The sequence below is a fragment of the Diabrotica virgifera genome, chromosome 2, assembly GCF_917563875.1.
Source record: "Diabrotica virgifera virgifera chromosome 2, PGI_DIABVI_V3a".
In the NCBI taxonomy this organism is placed as follows: Eukaryota; Metazoa; Arthropoda; class Insecta; order Coleoptera; family Chrysomelidae; genus Diabrotica; species Diabrotica virgifera.
This window is the reverse complement of record NC_065444.1, coordinates 258,876,010-258,895,169: the sequence shown is the minus strand read 5'-3', so window position 1 is coordinate 258,895,169 and position 19,160 is coordinate 258,876,010. Positions and strand designations below refer to the sequence as shown.

The 19,160-nt window shown below is 34.2% G+C and overlaps 1 protein-coding gene across 3 annotated transcripts in view; it reads left to right on the top strand.

Annotated features, from left to right (window-relative positions):
- LOC114336016 (glycerol-3-phosphate acyltransferase 1, mitochondrial) overlaps positions 1-19,160 on the top strand; it is a 208,963-nt gene that overhangs the window by 138,749 nt on the left and 51,054 nt on the right. For all 3 annotated transcript variants that reach the window (XM_050644505.1, XM_050644504.1, XM_050644503.1), the window contains exon 3: positions 18,877-18,987. In XM_050644505.1, the coding sequence (XP_050500462.1) occupies positions 18,877-18,987 (111 nt within the window). The remainder of the gene's footprint in view (positions 1-18,876; positions 18,988-19,160) is intronic.

Sequence of the window (19,160 nt, the reverse complement as noted above, 5' to 3'; positions counted from 1 at the left end):
GCACACTTGATTAGCAATTAAAAAACAAAGGAGTTTTGAATATTGTATTGCAAAAAACTCTTCGGGATTTCGTCAATCGATGTTTAAAGAATATCTACCTACCTTGGCAACATTCAAATTTTCAGTTTTTCACATAGTTTTTGAGGGTTAAAAATGGCCGATTTCGCAATTTTTCAATTTTTAATCGCTTATATGTCAAAAACTATCAACTTTAGAGAAATGTCACTAAAGACCTTTTCTGTTTGTAATGATCCAAAAAACCTAAAAAAAACTTTGTTCCATACAAAAAAAAATAATTTTAGGAAAAAAACAAAAAAAAACGTTTAAAAAATTTTTGACCACCTTTTGGACCTGGCAACATGCAAATTTGTTAAAAGGGGTTCTTTTTGAGTAAGATTGTGCAAAAAATCCGAATCGGAATATTTTTCCTAATAGCGGATGCGCAGTGGCTTTCTGGACTATCAGTGAAAGTTAAATTTAATTTGCTTATGAATACCTTTCCTTATAAAATTAGTTAATGTTTACATGCATTAATGAGTCAGTACATTATATTTGCACTTGAAATATTCAAGTATTCAACACAACAGCTGAAATTGCATTATTAACACCTTGACGGACACCTAAGTTTTTCAAAAATGGTCAATTTGTACAGTGCCCTTTTTGTCGATATTATTATTCAAAAGGATGAAATATAACTAGGGCGACCTGAAATTTTACTCCAAGTATTAAAATTTTACAGAAAATATTGTTTAAGTTTTAACGCTTATCAGCGTTCTGCCACAATATAAGACTAGTATTAAGTCTATCTTGGCGGAACGCTGATATGCGTTCGACGTCATACAGCGTTGTGCCTATTGTCGTTTTCAACCTAATACATGCAGTGACTCGACGTCTATCAGCGAAATATTTTTCATTAAGAAAACGTATTTAAATAAAGCAATATTTATTTAAAGAAACCAAAAAGACATAATGATTCTTAAAACGTATTCAGAAGTCAAAAATATTAATTTATATCAACATAGTTTACGCATAAAGCTAACTTATACAAAGATATCTAAAAAATTATTCTTGATTTTTTGTTATTTCGTGCCACTCTTCAAAACAGTCTGGACATAACGGAGGCTTCTGGGGACATCCTTTACATCTATATCCTGATTCTTTCCGTTGACCTTTTTTGGCACACAGTCTACACTTCAAAAACACTTTTTTCTTATTCGATTTTGCACTTGGAATGCCTGGATTTCTTTCAGGCCAATGATTTGCTAAGTTTGTTTCATTTGTGAAACATTCAGGCTCGTAGTTTGAATTTTCCGGTAACCTGTTATCATGTTTTTCTCGACGAACTAAATTCTTTGCTTCTAAACCTGGTGGTAACTTCAAATAGGATTTAATGAGACTGTCACGGAACTCTAAATATCTGTACGTCTTGGAATTATTTTTACAATATTTTCGGTATAAGTAGAAAGAGTTCCATACAGTTACATCTAATAAATGGAAAATTACCTTCTTATACCAACGTATCGTTTTCCTTGGCGTTGAATAAGTTGAGGTCATCTGATCACACCTGTCGATGCCTGACATATGACGATTATAAACATCAACTTCTTCAGGTTTTATTTTCTCATGGCCATATCTGTTTTTCACTTGTATCAATCGTGGGTGATTTCTTGTGGTGATAACAAGAACATCGCGCTTATCACGCCATTTGGAAACGTAGACATTCTTTTTACGCATCCAGAAATGTTCACCCTTCTTGAGTTTTTTCTTTATAAGTTCCTTGGGGTTATTCCTGCGATTTGACCGGAGAGTTCCATTAGTATGAGTTTTTAAGCTTAATAACTTTTCAGATAATATAGAACTATTATAAAAGTTGTCCATAAACAGTTCGTGTCCTTTCATGAGGTAAGGCTTCATCAACCTCATAACTATAGCTTCTACTTTTGTAGTTCCCACATCGGAAGCGTTTTGAATATCCCCACTATACATTTCAGTATTTAAAAGATACCCATCGGAGGTTGTCAGTTCATAAAACTTAATGCCGTAACGTGCCTTTTTATTTTTGAGGTAAACTCTAAATCCAAGCCTGCCACGAAAATGTAAGAGGGATTCATCTAAAGACAACTCTTTAGACGGTCCATAAGCATTGTGGAATTTGGCTATAAGCATGTCTAAGAATGCTTGAATCTTTTCTTTATGTTTTGCGGTTCTCGAAGAGCAATTTAAAGTTCTCAATATTTTTTCAAACCTTCTTCCTGACATAATGTAACTAAAAATTGGATGAAAGTACAATACATCTCCATATGAAAACAACCTGCGCATGTTTGAAGTTGTAATTTGACCCTGCAATAAACACAGTGCCAAAAATTTCTTCATTTCGTCGATAGTCACAGGTCTAAAACTATTATCTCGAGCATTCCTTGTTTTGGGTCTATTAGATCTTGTTAAATCTTCTCCATAATTGTTGGTACATTCCACCAAATAGCTCATTATGTCATCGGTAAATAGGTATTCAAAAACATCTTTTGGACTATCTTCTGCATTTAAATTAATTTTCAGACGATTAGTGGATTCATCAAAGTTGAAATCTGGTATATCTGCAGTTGTAAACTCCCATTCTGTATCTATGTCATCTGAAGAATCAGAATTTTGATTCTGCAGTGCTTGTAGGGGTATACTGTCTTGAGATTTCTGAATAATTTTCTGGGAATCCTGGTCCAATGCGTCGGGCTCTTCTACTTCACTTTCCTCTGGCAGATTATATTGCTGGGGATTGTGAAGAGTATTATTAGACGTCTCTACATTGGAGAGCTCGGGGAGTTCGTTTAAATCAGAGTCTTCACTTTCATCTGACTGCGAGGCAGACGACTCACTGGGTACATAGTTTTCATCTGAGCTGAACTCTCCCTCATAAGCAGCATCTGAGTTCTCTTCATCCGACGTAATATCGTCATACAGCTGAATCAACCGCTGCTGTTCTCTCTTATACGGGTCACGGTCCGCCATCTGAAAGCAAAATAATATATTTTAAATTATACATCCTACTATAATAACATAAAATATTAGGCACAAAAATATCACACTAAATAAATTTATTTTTTACTTACATTTTTCGAGTAAAACTCGTATTCAACCTAACCTAACCACGTGTTTTACTATCTGCGGCACAGTACAACACACACCGCATACTTCAATATAACTGGCGACGCTGTACAGCTTCGCGTGTGACTTAGCCGGTTAGATACTTTAAATGGGTGGGGTGAAATAGAGAGGTGGAATTTACCAGACGGGTAACAGATTGGAAGGTATAGATAGGTATTCTATGACAGTGGCTTACGTGTTACCATGTATTTATATTATAATTATAACGCGGTACAGCGTTCTGCCACGATATTAGATTTTGTTAAGGACGCTTCACAGCGTTCTGCCACAACACAATTTTAAAAAAAGACGCTGCACAGCGTCTCTGTCCATCAAGGTGTTAATTTCTTTTTGTTGTAATCAGTAATTATTGTATAATGTTTACAAGCATTCTCGATCATACGATCTTTTCCGCAGCCAATGGTTGGATTTAGTACTTTATCTATAACATAACCAAAACAATGTCCGTATTAATAATTCTGAAGTAATATACAGGGTGATTCATTAAGAATGAGTTGTAGATTCTAGACCTCAAAATATGATGATTCTGCTCAGGACCACCGATATCAGGCCAGCAAGGGATGCACCGCAGGAGGGCGCTCTAATAGAGAATTTAAATAAAACTTTAAATTCGAATAAAATGCTATGAATCACAACAGAACATACTTAAAAAATATATATCAAACAAAAAAAGTTATTTTTGTCGTTCGTTTGGCCCCTAAAGACGATGAAAATCGAGAGAAAATCCAAATTATAGCAGCCAGTCCAAAACGCGCCCTCATTGGTCGTAACGACATATCATTATTCGCTGTGTGCAAGTACTTGGAGGGGATACGAGAAACGATCGTGCGCAAGTAGCGGAGAAATCTTGTAACTTTTGTTTTTGTTTTGTTATATTGTTAATTGAAATTATCAAATTGGCGTTTATTTCATACCTACTGTCATTGAAGAAACTGGGATTTCACAAATGATGTGTTATAAATTGTAAAAATTATACGTTGCTCCACAATACTGACATGATATGCAATTATTAAAGTGAATTTAATTAATGGTATTTTGCTTGTAGTACAACGTTTACCTTTTAATAACATAACCTCAATCTTACTTTTTCTTCTTATTCTTTTTTGGGCTATGGCCTTGACAATTATCCAGTAACCAGGACTAATATAATTGGCCAATATAATTAAAAGTGCTAAAAATATTGCTGAGCTATGAAACCAGGTGTCGCTCTTCCAAACTTGCACGGTCCCAATAATCACTTTCCAATTCTCATTTCCAATAGTGAGAATAAATCAAATAATTATCGTGTACCCAAAATGGCGAATCGCCAATGCAGATTGGGTTGGCTTCTGCTCGTACCTCGAAAAAGAACTTCCACCCCTTTCTCTTTCCGATGACGTAGACGAATCTTTGAACCTTCTTATCCATTGCATTATCTCCGCAGCTGAACTACATATTGGCAAAACTTCTACAACAAATACACGGAAGAAAGTACCATGGTGGAATAAGGATTGTGAACAGGCAGTTCGTCAATGCAAAAGAGTATTAAACACATATCGAAGAACTCGAAATAACGAAGATTTTATACAATTTAAAAAACCAAAGGTCAGAGCAAAATACGTTCTAAAAGAACACAAGAAAATTTCATCGAGGGAATATACTTCGTCACTTAAATCCACCACCCCTTCTGCCCAAGTATGGACGAAAATACAAATACAAGGCCGTAAGACAAGTTTCGGTGTTCAAAACAATGTTATCAACGACACACAACGAATTGCCAAATTCCTAGCTGATACGTTTGAACAAACTTTTGATGTTTATTTACCGATCTCCATTGGCTTGGTAAATAAATCTATATTATATTCTGCAAAAAAACTATACAACCATCTCCCTTCACAACTTAAATCTGCAACATCTTTCTCCAAGTTCCGTAAAATGACAGAAGCGTATCTATCTGAAAGGCCATATTATTTCGTAGAAGAGTTTCTTAATGAATAACAACTAAGAAATTACAGTACCCTTGTGTACAAACAAGTAACTAAATTTTTTATTTATATATGAGTGTCATATATGCAGCAGCTTAAACTTATTAGTTCCTAACGTTGTATTATGCAATTTGCAATTTATTTAAATTTTGCAATATGTATATTGTTTTTGTTTTTATTATCTTTTATTTTGTAACATTGACGATTTATGTAATTTCAATAAATTGTATTTGTTATTGTTTTTTCTCTATTTAAATAATTGATGGGTTCGATCGTTACTTGATGGAAGTTCATTTTATCTAACAATAAAACACTGAAAACGTTTGTTTTCTATACTTCCACAATATTTATTATAACTATGTGACTACAGCTGTTTCGGCAGAGTACCTTTCTCAAGTGATTTAGTTTACTATGGGTTTGCCTTTTTAAAGTCTTTAGCTGAAGAGGTTGAGGGGTGGGGAGCTGTTTGTCTCGAGTTGGTCATTCAGAATTATATCTGTATTTTTTAACTTATTAATTTCCATAGATTCTAATAAAGATAGCTTAATGCCTTTATTTTGAATATGCAGAATTTGAAACTCTTCATTAAAAGAATGATTATGATCTAGAAGGTGAAGTGCGTATGTAGAAGTGTCTGTTTTTCTATTGTTGAAAGCCCTTTTGTGTTCTGCTATCCGTTTGTCAAAGGTTCTGCCAGTTTGGCCGATGTAAGTTTTCGGACAGTCACCACAAGTTAGTTTGTAGACACCACTCTGTAGTTGTTTTTTCTCTCGGCTCTTACTGTTCTTAAAATATTTGCTTAAGTTGTTGTTAGTTCTGAAAGCTGGTTTTATTTCTTTCTTTTTTATGTATCTGGCTATTTTTGTTGTTATCTTGCCACTATATGTGATAGAGCAGAAGGTACTGGGTCTTTCTGTGGTGGTGGATAGACTAATTTCAGGGCTTTCTTATGGAGTTTTTGGTTTAAAATGTTATTAATTGTTTGTTCGTTATAGCCATTATTTACTGCTATTTGTTTAATGATGTTCAGTTCTATTTCGAAGTTATTTTTTGACATGAGAATTTCTGTCAGTCTATGTATCATGCTATGTTAGGCTGCTAATTTGTGTTGTGTAGGATGGGATGATGAATTGTGTATAGTTGTGTCAGTATGGGTAGGTTTATGATATACGGAGAACTCATGTTTGTTGTGTAGTCTGGTATTTGTTACATCTAGAAAGTTTATGGACTTATTCTGTTCTGTTTCTATTGTAAACTCAATATTACTATGGAATGAATTAATGTATGATAGAAATTGGTCAAGTTGCCAGTTAGTTTCTGTTTCTATCATACATTAATTCACTTCATAGTAATATTGAGTTTACAATAGAAACAGAACAGAGTAAGTCCATAAACTTTCTAGATGTAACAATTACCAGACTACACAACAAACATGAGTTCTCCGTATATCATAAACCTACCCATACTGACACAACTATACACAATTCATCATCCCATCCTACACAACACAAATTAGCAGCCTACCATAGCATGATACATAGATTGACAGAAATTCCCATGTCAAAAAATAACTTCGAAATAGAACTGAACATCATTAAACAAATAGCAGTAAATAACGAACAAACAATTAATAAAATTTTAAACCAAAAACTCCATAAGAAAGCCCTGAAATTAGTCTATCCATCACCACAGAAACAACCCAGTACCTTCTGCTCTATCACATATACTGGCAAGATAACAACAAAAATAGCCAGATACATAAAATAGAAAGGAATAACACCAGCTTTCAGAACTAACAACAACTTAAGCAAATATTAAGAGAAAACAACTACAGAGTGGTGTCTACAAACTAACTTGTGGTGACTGTCCGAAAACTTACATCAGTCAAACTGGTAGAACCTTTGACAAACAAATAGTAGAACACAAAAGGGCTTTCAACAATAGAAAAACAGACACTTCTACATACGCACTTCACCTTCTAGATCATAATCATTCTTTTAATGAAGAGTTTCAAATTCTGCATATTCAAAATAAAGGCCTTAAGCTATCTTTATTAGAATCTATGGAAATTAATAAGTTAAAAAATACAGATATAATTCTGAATGACCAACTCGAGACAAACAGCTCCCCACTCCTCAACCTCTTCAGGTTAAAAACTTTAAAAAGGCAAACCCATAGTAAACTAGATCACTTGAGAAAGGCACTCTGCCGAAACAGCTGTAGTCACATAGTTATAATAAATTTTGTGGAAGTATAGAAAACAAAAGTTTTCAGTGTTTTATTGTTAGATTTTCTCTATTTGTAAGTTTTGTCCATATAATTGTAAAATTTTCAGTGACAGTAAAGTATATTAAATTTCTATTCTACTTTTTCATATTTTTCTATTATTTTGCCCATAGTTAAGACGAAAAAAAATTGTTTTGATTTACTAAATACGACCTAGTGTAGCTTAGCTTCTATAAGCACAACTACAATATACACTATAAGTAAAATTGCCTATTTTAAATAGAAATTGTGAAAAGATACGAAATTATTGGGAAATTTAAAATTCATATTTAAACTTTACCAGGTATCTCGAACCCTGCGACAGTGGGAAAGAAGAAAGATAGAAATGTTCTGTTGGAGACGAATGCTACGAATCCCTTGGACCGACCATAGGACAAATAATTCAATTTTAAGAGAGCTAAAAGTTAGCCAACGTAAAGTCCATCTCCAACAATTAAAATACTTTGGGCATGTTATGAGAGCAAACACAGAAAACATGGAAAGTCTCATTATACAAGGAAATGTGGAAGGCCTAATATCACGAGGAAGATCCCCAACAAGATGAATCGATCAAATAATTACAACCATAAAAGACCTAGGTATGAGTTAAAAGAAAGGACCAGAGGCAGAGATCTTTGGAGACGGACAATACACGACATCATGTTAGTCCAGGGTAATACGGTTTTTTCCATGACACTTTAACAGCCAGGGTACTGAAGCGTTTTTTTGACATGTAATACATATAAGAAGAAATTGTAACTATTTCGTGCGTAGGATCTGGCGGCCATTTTTATTTATAAACAATTTAGTGTCAAAAAACGGTCTTTTTCCTTTTTTTGTAAATTAATGGAAAACAGTAAGACTTATGGTTTTCTTAGTACAAAAATCTTTTAGAGAATGGAAAAAGCTTTAAAATGGGGTATTACAAAGTTTAATACACTCATTTATTGTTAATATAATTGCGAAAAAAGGGCGAAATTAAAAAAAAAAAATAATGTCGCAATAACTATTGTAAAGATAAGTATAGAGCTTTGAAATTTTTGTCAAATGAGGGTTCTTTAGTGCTTAATATGTGACAAAAATTTTAAAGCGATTCATTCAATTGTTTAAATTTTATTCAAATTGTTTATCCCAGAGAGCTTTTTTTTGCAATAACATAAGTCAGAAAAAAATAGTGTTAGACAAATGAAAGATCATGAGCTAAACTTTCAAATTGGTTTAAAAAAAGTTAATAAAAAATGCATTTATTAGTAATAAATAATTATGCAAAAGTATGTTCAATTTTTCCTTATGAACTTTTTATTATTTTGTATAGTAAATTATATATATTGTTGTGATCTTACTTTTGAAATCTAATGATGTTCTCAGATGTAATTTATCTTGATTAATTAATCAATAATTATCTCATTAATCAAACAGATCAAATACCAATATAGTGTCAATCTCATATAGTGTCAATCTCTACTTTCGTGGCTTCAAAGTATTTCTCAGTGGATTCCTAATCGGGATAGATAAAAGAGAGTAAAATAATACACACATACGGATTTCAATTAGAAATTATAAAAATCGTTTATTTTATCTAAATGGCAATAACTGCTTAATATTTCTTATATCTTATCTTTCTATCTTTATTTAATACAACAGTTACAAAAATGGGAATCTTATTTCTTTTTGTCTCCAAATTTATTTTATTTATAATGAACTATTATGATTTATCAGTAACAAATTGATTTAGGTTTGATGAAAATTTTTTTAATAGTGATTGTGTGCCTCAATTTTCAATGTGGTATTTAATACACAAACCATACATTCATGTCATAACAAAATAGACTGATCTTTACTGATGATTTGACAATGTCTTCATACAAAACACGTTTCCTCTTGGCTTGGGTTGCGATCCAACGACTCGTCCCAGTCTTCCAGTAATGCCTCTGCTCCTTTGAAAACTACGCCTCGTACAGCCCTCGTTCCTGCCTTCTCCTGATGCCGTGTTCTACCTTTTTCAAACACTTCAACAAAACCGGGATACTCTAGACTCAAGGAGTTATATACTATCTCGACTCGGTCTATCACTCGTTCCACGATATCTTACTTTTTCTTTTTTAAAGACAAAACTAACCAACCCGGCGTTTCACTTTGTTTTACCTCTTCTCGAAACTGGACTTCGCCTATCGATCGCCCAAAACATTCTGACTCTCATTCCTCATTCATTCTCCTCCTTCCAAATACCCCTTCCAGCATTCCAAAATCACCCAATCCCAAGCAACTTTCAATTATCCGTATTTACCAACACAAACTTTCCTTTTTCTAAATATCTTAATGGATTTCAAGAAAAAATAATATTCCCCATTTCAATTTTACTTTCCACATTAACCCTCTTTACAAATTTAATAACCTATTATCTTATTTGCTAGAATATGAATTATCGGTGGTTATTCACACCTTTCCACGAACACTTTCTTTTTAACCATCACTCTAATTGTTTACTTGAGTCGTATTGTTCCTGGGGTTCGTAAACACTTCTCCGAAACACTTTCTTAAAAACTACCTATACATAATTTGTTTTATACAGGGTGTTCCAAATTTACATGCCCGCGGTCGAGAACAATGAAAACCTTTATTTTTATTTGAATTTTAAATATAACTATAGACTTTTATTTCTTATGTCAAATAGGAATATAACAATATTTATTACAATTTTTCATCAAATATCATATAAATAACATTACTTGGTAGTTATGCACCTAAAAAACATTAAAAAAATAGATTTTTTTGAAAAAAGTTATTCAAAAAGTTTAAAGGATTCAAAAAAAGAAAAATTGACGATACTTTTGCGTAATTATTTATTACTAATAAATGCATTTTTTATTCACTTTTTTTAAACCAGTTTGAAAGTTTAGTTCATGCTCTTTCATTTGACACCTGTAGAATGGTTCTAACATTATTTTTTTCTGACTTATGTGATTGCAAAAAAAGCTCTCTGGGATAAACAATTTTAATAAAATTTAAACAATTGAATGAATCGCTTTGAAATTTTTGTCGCATATTATGCATCAAAAAATCCTCATTTCACAAAAATTTCAAAACTCTATACTTATTTTTACAATAGTTATTGCGTAATTATTTTTTTTGAAATTTCGCCCTTTTTTCACAAGTATATTAACAATAAATGACTGTATTAAACTTTGTAATACGCCATTTTAAAGCTTTTTTCATTCTCTGGAAAATGTCTGTACTTAGAAAACCATAATTCTTACTGTTTTCCATTAATTTGAAAAAAAAGGGGAAAAGGCCGTTTTTTGACACTAAATTGGTTATAACTGAAAATGGAAAATGAAAGTTTATAACTAGATCCTACGCAGAAAATAGTTACAATTTGTTCTTATAGGTATATAGGTATTACCTGTCGAAAAAACGCTTGTATCCTGGCTGTTGGAGTGTCACGAACAGGGTATATTTTTGTCTTATTACCCTAGCCTATGTCGACCACTACACTACCTCCGGTGGGCCAGGATTGAAGAGAGAGATCTCAGAAACTAACAATATTTATATAAGGCGTATTGGGCAGAATCATCATATTTTGAGGTCTAGAATCTACAACTCAGAGATTAAACATTCTTAATGAATCACCCTGTATACTTTAATGAGACGTGTAACAAATGAACTTTATCAGTATACACGATATTATCACAGACAGCTTGTGATATGTTAGTGTAAGTTTACAAAAAAAAATTAAACTAAGTCAATATGTACTGATAAATTATTTAATTAGCACCAAAAGTTATGCCTCTAGGTTCAGATTAAAACACTGCCGATGATAAGATAGTTTACACATTACAAAATTGTTTTAGAATACCATAAATATAACAATAATTAGCCAAATTTTAAAACCGATTATGTTCTGTGTAAAGTGTAATGACATTTTGTTGCATTACACCTGCACAATAAAAATCATTATCTGGTCCAAAATAGAATTAATAGCCTAATAAACTTATCACATAAACGCAGTAATTTGAAATAAACGATTTTAGATCTAGAGATTTGAATTTCACTAAGGAAACAGCAAAATATTTAGTTCTAGGACTAAAGAAAACCCTCATCATTATTATGGCTCTACAATCCACTGAGGAGTCCTAGCCTCCTCAATGCTTTCGGGCTTCTTGCACTTTAAGTGCCTTCTCCCAATCGGAGGTTGGATATCATCATCACTATCTTTACTCTATCTACAGCTGCTCTGAAGAGTTCTATAGAACCGCATTTAAACCAGTCCCTTAAATTCTTCAACCATGACACTTTCCTTCTTTCTATACTCCTTCGTCCTCTTATCTTTCCCTGTATTATCAGTCTTAGCATTTCATATCGTTGTCCTTTCATTACGTGTCCCAGATATTGTCTTCTTCTTCTTCTTCGCGCGACTAGGATTACTCCTGTTTGTCTGCTTCTTATTCTGTTTCAGTTGTTGTTGACTGTACATTGTCTTTCCAGCTTTTCGGCGGCCTTCCAGCGGGTCTTCTGCTATACGGCTAGTTGTTTTTACAGATGTTCGCTAATCTATCTGGTTCCATCCGGTTTACATGTTCGTTCCAGTTTTCTTTCTTGTTTTTATCCACCTGTTAATATTTTGAATTTTGCATCGTTCTCCTATACTTCTGTTGCTTTGTCTGTCTCTTAATAATATGCCCGCTATTGACCTTAATACTTTCATTTCGATATTGTTGATTTGTTGTTTCGTCTTTCTTGTCTCCACTGCGTATGTTAGGATAGGTCTTACTGTTGTCTTGTATAGTTTTATTTTGCTTTCCGTGGTCAGATATTTGTTTCTCCATATGGTTTCTCGGAGGCAACCACTTACTCTTGCCGCTTTTGTTGCTTGTGTTGTGGTCTCTGTTCTTATATTCCTGTCACTAGTGATCTCTACTCCTAGGTAATTGAATTTCATTACTTGTTCTACAATTTTGCCGTCTATTTCTACCTTGCATCTACGCGGCTCTTTACTTATCACTATACATTTAGTTTTTTCTACTGATATTCTCGTATTAAGTTTATTTGCTGTGATATTGAAAGTGTGGAGCTGCCTTTGTAGGTCATCCTCGTTATCAGCAATTAGTACTGCATCATCGGCATAGCATAGTATCGTGATTTTATGCGCTTTCATGTGGTATCCATGTCGTTTTCTTACTTCGTGAATTATTTGATTCATCACCATATTGAATAACAACGGGCTGAGCGAGTCTCCTTGGCGGATTCCTCCTTTTAGTTCTATGCATTCTGTTTCTCCTGTTGACATTATAACTCTGTTCTTGTTAATTTCATTAATTAGCCTTATTATCTGGTGGCCTATTTGTTCAGCTTGTAATAAATTTAAGATATCATTTCGCCTCACCCTGTAAAAAGCACTTTTTAAATCTACAAAGCACATGTATGCTGATTTTCCATATTCAATAGACTTTTCTACTATTTGCCTGATAATAAAAATTGCATCTATTGTGCTGCGGTTCTTCCGGAAGCCTTGTTGTTCATCTGCCATTTTCGCTTCGCTTTTGCCAGATATTGTAACTTTCTTATTTTTATTGTGTTTATTATTTCGTATTCTTTCCCCATTTCTCGCAATACTTCCATATTCGTTTTTTTTTGTCCATGCCATTCTATTTGCTGAGAATGCAAAAAAGAAAAAAAGCTGTTAATCACAATAAAAACAGCCAAAATCGAATACCTCGGCCACATCATGAGGAACAGTGAAAGATATGGACTGCTGCAACTAATCTTGCAAGGAAAAGTGGAAGGAAAGAGAGGACCAGGAAAGCGAAAGATTTCCTGGCTGAAAAATCTACGTACGTGGTTCAACTCAACAACCACAAATCTTTTTGGAGCAGCAGTGTGCAAAGTACAGATTGCCATGATGGTCGCCAACATCACAAACGGATAGGTACTACAAGAAGAAGATGCCATTCTAAGCCTTCTCCTGTAACACCACATTTCAAATGATTGTACTTAGCTTACTTATGTGTTCTTGCTTCAGTCTCCAGCTTTCAAGTCCATATTGTAGTATTGAGAACACGTAGCATCTCAAATCTCTTACTCTCAGTTCTAATCTAAGGTATTTGCTGTAGAGAATTGTTTTCAAAAATACTAGATTTGTTGTAAAAGGTATATTTTAAAATACCCTAAATAAGGGTCACAAGACAAAACGAAAAGACCAACTCTTCTTGGCCATTGAAATCCAATATGTGAGGTTTTCTAAAAAAAATCCAACCACGTGGGAAGAGTCCTGTGTTGCCCTGGGTAACATCCAGGCATATCTAGAACATCATTTACATTTTATATAAATATGTAATGATATTTATAAGAATAAGGACAGCTGTGTTGGTCTAGAATAAAGTATTTTATTAAAACATGTTTTAATACAACATTTACAATATTTACCTAGGATAAAGAAACGACATTTAATGTCAATATTCCCAATCTATGATTATTTCTACAATAATAATAGTAGAGTAAATGGACTGGCAAAAGGCTTCTAGAAAAGATTTTCGTGGGCACTTTGTTGCTAAAATGTAAAACCCATATTTTTTAGTTTCTAATATATTTGTAATGCAAAATCACTTGGTCGTCCAAAAATCGTTGCGGGAGGGGACCGGTGGGGAGCCTTACAAAAAAAAAACTGCAATTTTTTTTTCGTCGTTTTTCGGATGTGCAATATCCGAAAATTCATTCCTCAAAGTTGCATACCCATCCGTACATTAGAAATATTTATTTTTAATTTATAAAAATACGTCAAACCATTGTTGTATATGGAGCGCCTTCATATAAAATCACTTGCCCTGACAACCCATATTTTTAAAATCGTTTACATCGCTCTATCTCGAAAAATATTGGGTCTAGCAAAAAATGACTTTCTATAAACGTTATAGACCAAACATCAGAGAACATGGGAGTGTTTTTGGAATTTTGATTGGATAATTAGTTTAAGAAAAAATTAAATAAATCGAACGGCATGTCACGACGGACAGTGGTGAACGCAGAGATGCGAGGAAGGGCGAGATTCTATGCGGGAGTCAACCCCTAATCGACTCTACTGACCGGGATGTTGTTAGGGTCGTTTTTGCCTTGAGATGCTGTTCTTTCTTTAAATTCTTTACTATTATAAGCTTTAGTTTTAGCGCGAAATCCACTGAGATTTTAAGTAAGACATAATAAAGTTCTTCTGTGTTAATTATATTATTAAAAGTGATTAATTAAACCTATTGGTAAGTTAACAATATTGTACCTACTTATTAGTATTACAGCTAAAAAATTTTTGTATCCATCTAGAAATGGATTTAACAAACAGCAGCAGCTCTGACAGCTAACTTGAGTCAAAAATCAGATTAAGGCATGTTTCTTTCCGAAAATCTGATGTCGGACAAGACGTTTTTATTCAAAATGTGTGTCTTATTTGTTTGGAACGAGGAAGGTTGGTTAATTCTCAAGAAAGATCTAAAAAAAAATTATTCAATGCACGAGTGAACGTATGAAAAATTGTCATGACGATAATGATAAATATATGCGGCATATATTCTCAAAATTTGATGATCTACAAAATCAAGATTTTTTTAAATGGCACAAAAATTGTTACAAATCCTATACGAGCTCAAAGAACATTGACTCGTACAAGTCAAAAAATACCAAACTGACATTTCGTAGAGAAGATATTTTGCAAAAACGGCCCTTGCGATCACCTTTTAATTCACAAAAGTGCATCTTTTGCACCGCTCACCGAAACAAAAACTATGCCAAGTTATGACTAATAACTAATAATATACAAGAAAAAATAAGAGCTATATCACGAAGCAACCCTGTGTTCTTTGCGAGAACTGGAGACGACTTAATTGCCTCGGAAACAAAATATCATGCCGTTTGCGTTTCAACTGAATTACACAATCTAAATAAAAAATCTGTTGGAAATACTGATATTAACAAAACAGAAAATGAAGCATTTGGGAAACTTTTGGAAGAAATGGAGAAAGGGTTTTGAGAAAGGTAAAGGATACAATACAAAATCGATTGGCAAAAGGTATCGTGAAATTAGTGGCATTGACGACATGAGCGAGAAACAAAGAATTAAAAAAAAGAAAAACCATTTTGGGGATGCTGTTGAATCAGTAAGGTCTCCTAGACAAAACGAGCCCACAATATTTTTAAGGAAGTTCTCGAAAGAACAGGCAATTGAGACAATCGTGCACAACCACGACGAATCTGACACTCTCAGTTTCGGTGCATCGGAGCAACACATTCTAGTCAAAATCTGCCAAACTATCCGAAGTGAGATAAACAAGATGTCAACTGAGCCCGACTTAAAAAAAATGAATGTTAGAGACTACCAAAATCTATTCCTGAAAGCTTGTATTCTCTTGTTAACCTTATAGTCCGAAATGAAAGCGATAATGAAAAGGAGACTGAAACCCTAACCATTGGCCAAGACATTATTTTTGCCTGCTCAAAGGGAAAAATAAAAACTCCAAAGCGTATTGGGTTAGGACTTTTAGTTCATCACTAAAAAAGATCAAAAAAACTCATTGAAGCAAAACACGCCTGCGGTCATTCAATTTCATACATCAATACTCTTACGAGTGCGTAACAGCATCTCCCAAGAAGAAATTCAACTTTACTTGGAGAATTATCATGTGACCATACAGAGACAATTGGTACCCGACAGATTTGTCCAATTTGCCGCTGACAACATTGACATTTTGGAAGAGACCTTGGACAAATCACTTACTTTTCACGGAACCCAAATTGCTGCCTTCCAGAGAGGACCATTGAATGAAGATATACCTGGACAATTTAAATTTTGGCCATATAATCAGAAGCTGACAATACCTAATGATTTTCATTCCCTTCATAAAAGTTATTTTGAGAAATCAAAAAGAAAAGTACAATCAGAAGAAAATAAACAGAGCATAAAGAGCCAGAATCTTAATAATAACATACGATGTCGTAACATGGCATGGAGCATTTGCAGAATGAGGGACTCTGTTAGGAATGAAACCGTTATCCCACAGTGGTCAGGATTTCATAAACTGACTTTGGAGGATAAATCACATGTAACGACCTATGGCTGCTTACCTGTTCTACCCCATGTCTCGTCAGAATATGATACCGTTTGGACTGTTATCAGAAAGTGCAGTGAAATTGCTAAGAAGCTAAATAACAGATACACCGTACTGACATTTGACCAAGCGATCTATTATAAAGCTAAAGAGCTCCAATGGTCCAAGCCAGAAGACACATGGAATGTAGTTATTCGTCTAGGTGGCTTCTACATTGTTATGAACTTCCTCAAAATAATTGGTCAGTTTATGACAGATTCTGGACTTGCTGATATATGGTTGGACAGTGGTCTATATGCTCAGTCCACAATTGATGGTATTTTATCTGTTAAAAAGTACAATAAAGCTATACGAGCCCATAAGTTGACATCAAGCGAAGCTGTGTCATGATTATTAATACCTTTGTATAAGAATTGGCTTTTAGGCTGTGCTGGTCCTTCTGTATATCTAGTAATTAAGAAATAGGTACGTAGATGTAATTGTTTGTATTACTATCCTTTGTTCTTGATTCCGAAATTAATTCCAGGGAAAACCGATGCCATTTTAGATAATATGTACATACCAAGCTTTTGAACTTTAACCATTTTACGACGTCCTTAATAAGGTTTATAATGATAAAACAATTGAATCTGTAAGAACATTTTTGGGGATACCTCGACGTACTAAGTCATCTAGGGCTCGATAACACGGAACGAGTCCCACCAGATCTCAATCCTTTTGATATCGTAAGTATCTGGGATAAGTGAATTTTCCCCTTTGACGGAGTGTGAGCCGTATGGCTAAAACAATGTATGTATATACACCGTTCTTAGGCGTCAACGCCCTTCGGTAGGGATCTATGGGGGAGTTTCACCGAGCCGCAAGCCCTTATCCCTTGCCGTACTGCTCCCTCATAGGTCGATCAGATGCCCGCATATTCAGGTCTAAGCGCCAGATTCATATTTAGAATTTTATACTGACGCGTTAGCCTTTTTGTTTTCCGATGGCCTGGGCTGGGCTTGAACTCTCGTACCTCACGGCGAAGTGAAGTGCGGGTCAGCCGCTAGTCGCACTGAGCTATCTGATCGACTAAATATCTAGCTATCGGCTAAAACAATACCTATTATTAATATTATGATAATATAACTACTACTATCACTTAACACGTACAATATTCCAAAAGTGTTAATATGACAACAAAACGAGCCAAAAAAAGTCTCTATTTAGTACGCTAGCAGTATTCATCACCACTAAAATCGGCTTCACAATGAAAAAACGACCCTAACAACATCCCGGTCAGTAGAGTCGATTAGGGATTGACTCTCGCATAGAATCTCGCCCTTCCTCGCATCTCTGCGTTCAGCACTGTCCGTCGTGACATGCCGTTCGATTTATTTAATTTTTTCTTAAACTAATTATCCAATCAAAATTCCAAAAACACTAACATGCTCTCTGATGTTTGGTCTATAACGTTTATAGAAAGCCATTTTTTGCTAGACCCAATATTTTTCGAGATAGAGCGATGTAAACGATTTTAAAAATATGGGTTTTCAGGGCAAGTGATTTTATATGAAGGCTCTCCATATACAACAATGGTTTGACGTATTTTTATAAATTAAAAACAAATATTTCTAATGTCCGGATGGGTATGCAAATTTGAGGAATGAATTTTCGGATATTGCACATCCGAAAAACGACGAAAAAAAAATTGCAGTTTTTTTTTGTAAGGCTCCCCACCGGTCCCCTCCCGCAACGATTTTTGGACGACCAAGTGATTTTGCATTACAAATATATTAGAAACCAAAAAATATGGGTTTTACATTTTAGCAACAAAGTGCCCACGGGATAGCACAATAGGATCCCTTTTAAACTATACTATAAGTGAAAATAAAAGTTTCATAAATGCTTGACAGACGTCGTCGATCAAATCTCACAGCTGGTGACGGCTCGGCAGGCCAGGAGTGTGTTCCGAATTTCTAACGTCGGCTGACTGCGTTCCAATTTGAGATGACGCCTTGGAGCACAGCAATATTGATGAAAGTATATGTAGTTTCATTACAAATATGTAACATACCATAATCTTATACATTTAAAGGGTTTTTACCCAACACATTTCGGTGGCTCAGGCATGCTATTTTTTGGCTTTCAGAACACTGATGATGGATTTCTTAATCCGAAAACGTTTTGTCTTGTGACCCTTATTTAGGGTATTTTAAAATATACCTTTTACAACAAATCTAGTATTTTTGTGATTTATGGTGTACAGCCAGCTACAGGAAATTTATTTTCCTCGTGGATTTTGAGAATTGTTTTCATTTTTACAAGCGCATTTCTTGCTATGTATTTCTATCCTGGCCCTTATTTCTGTTTTTTTGTTCATTATTGTCTGATTAATGATTTATATAATTTCTTTATTACAGGCTGCAGAAAACCAACTATTCGACAGCAAGGACAATGTGCCAGATGTGCAAGCAGGCAAAAGAAGACCATTTATGGGACTTAGCTGTCAAAATTGTACATTAACTAGTAGGGTAAGTTGTTTTTTTATTCGTATACTTGTAAAAGCGAGACCCAATGGCGCGTGGAGTGCCACTCTTCACGCCGGTTTTTCCAGTTCACGTGCCATTAAATAAGTCATAATTAGCACGGTGAATCCCGTCATTTGTCAGTAAATCAGCATGGTTCAAAGGAGCTCGGAAGCTGG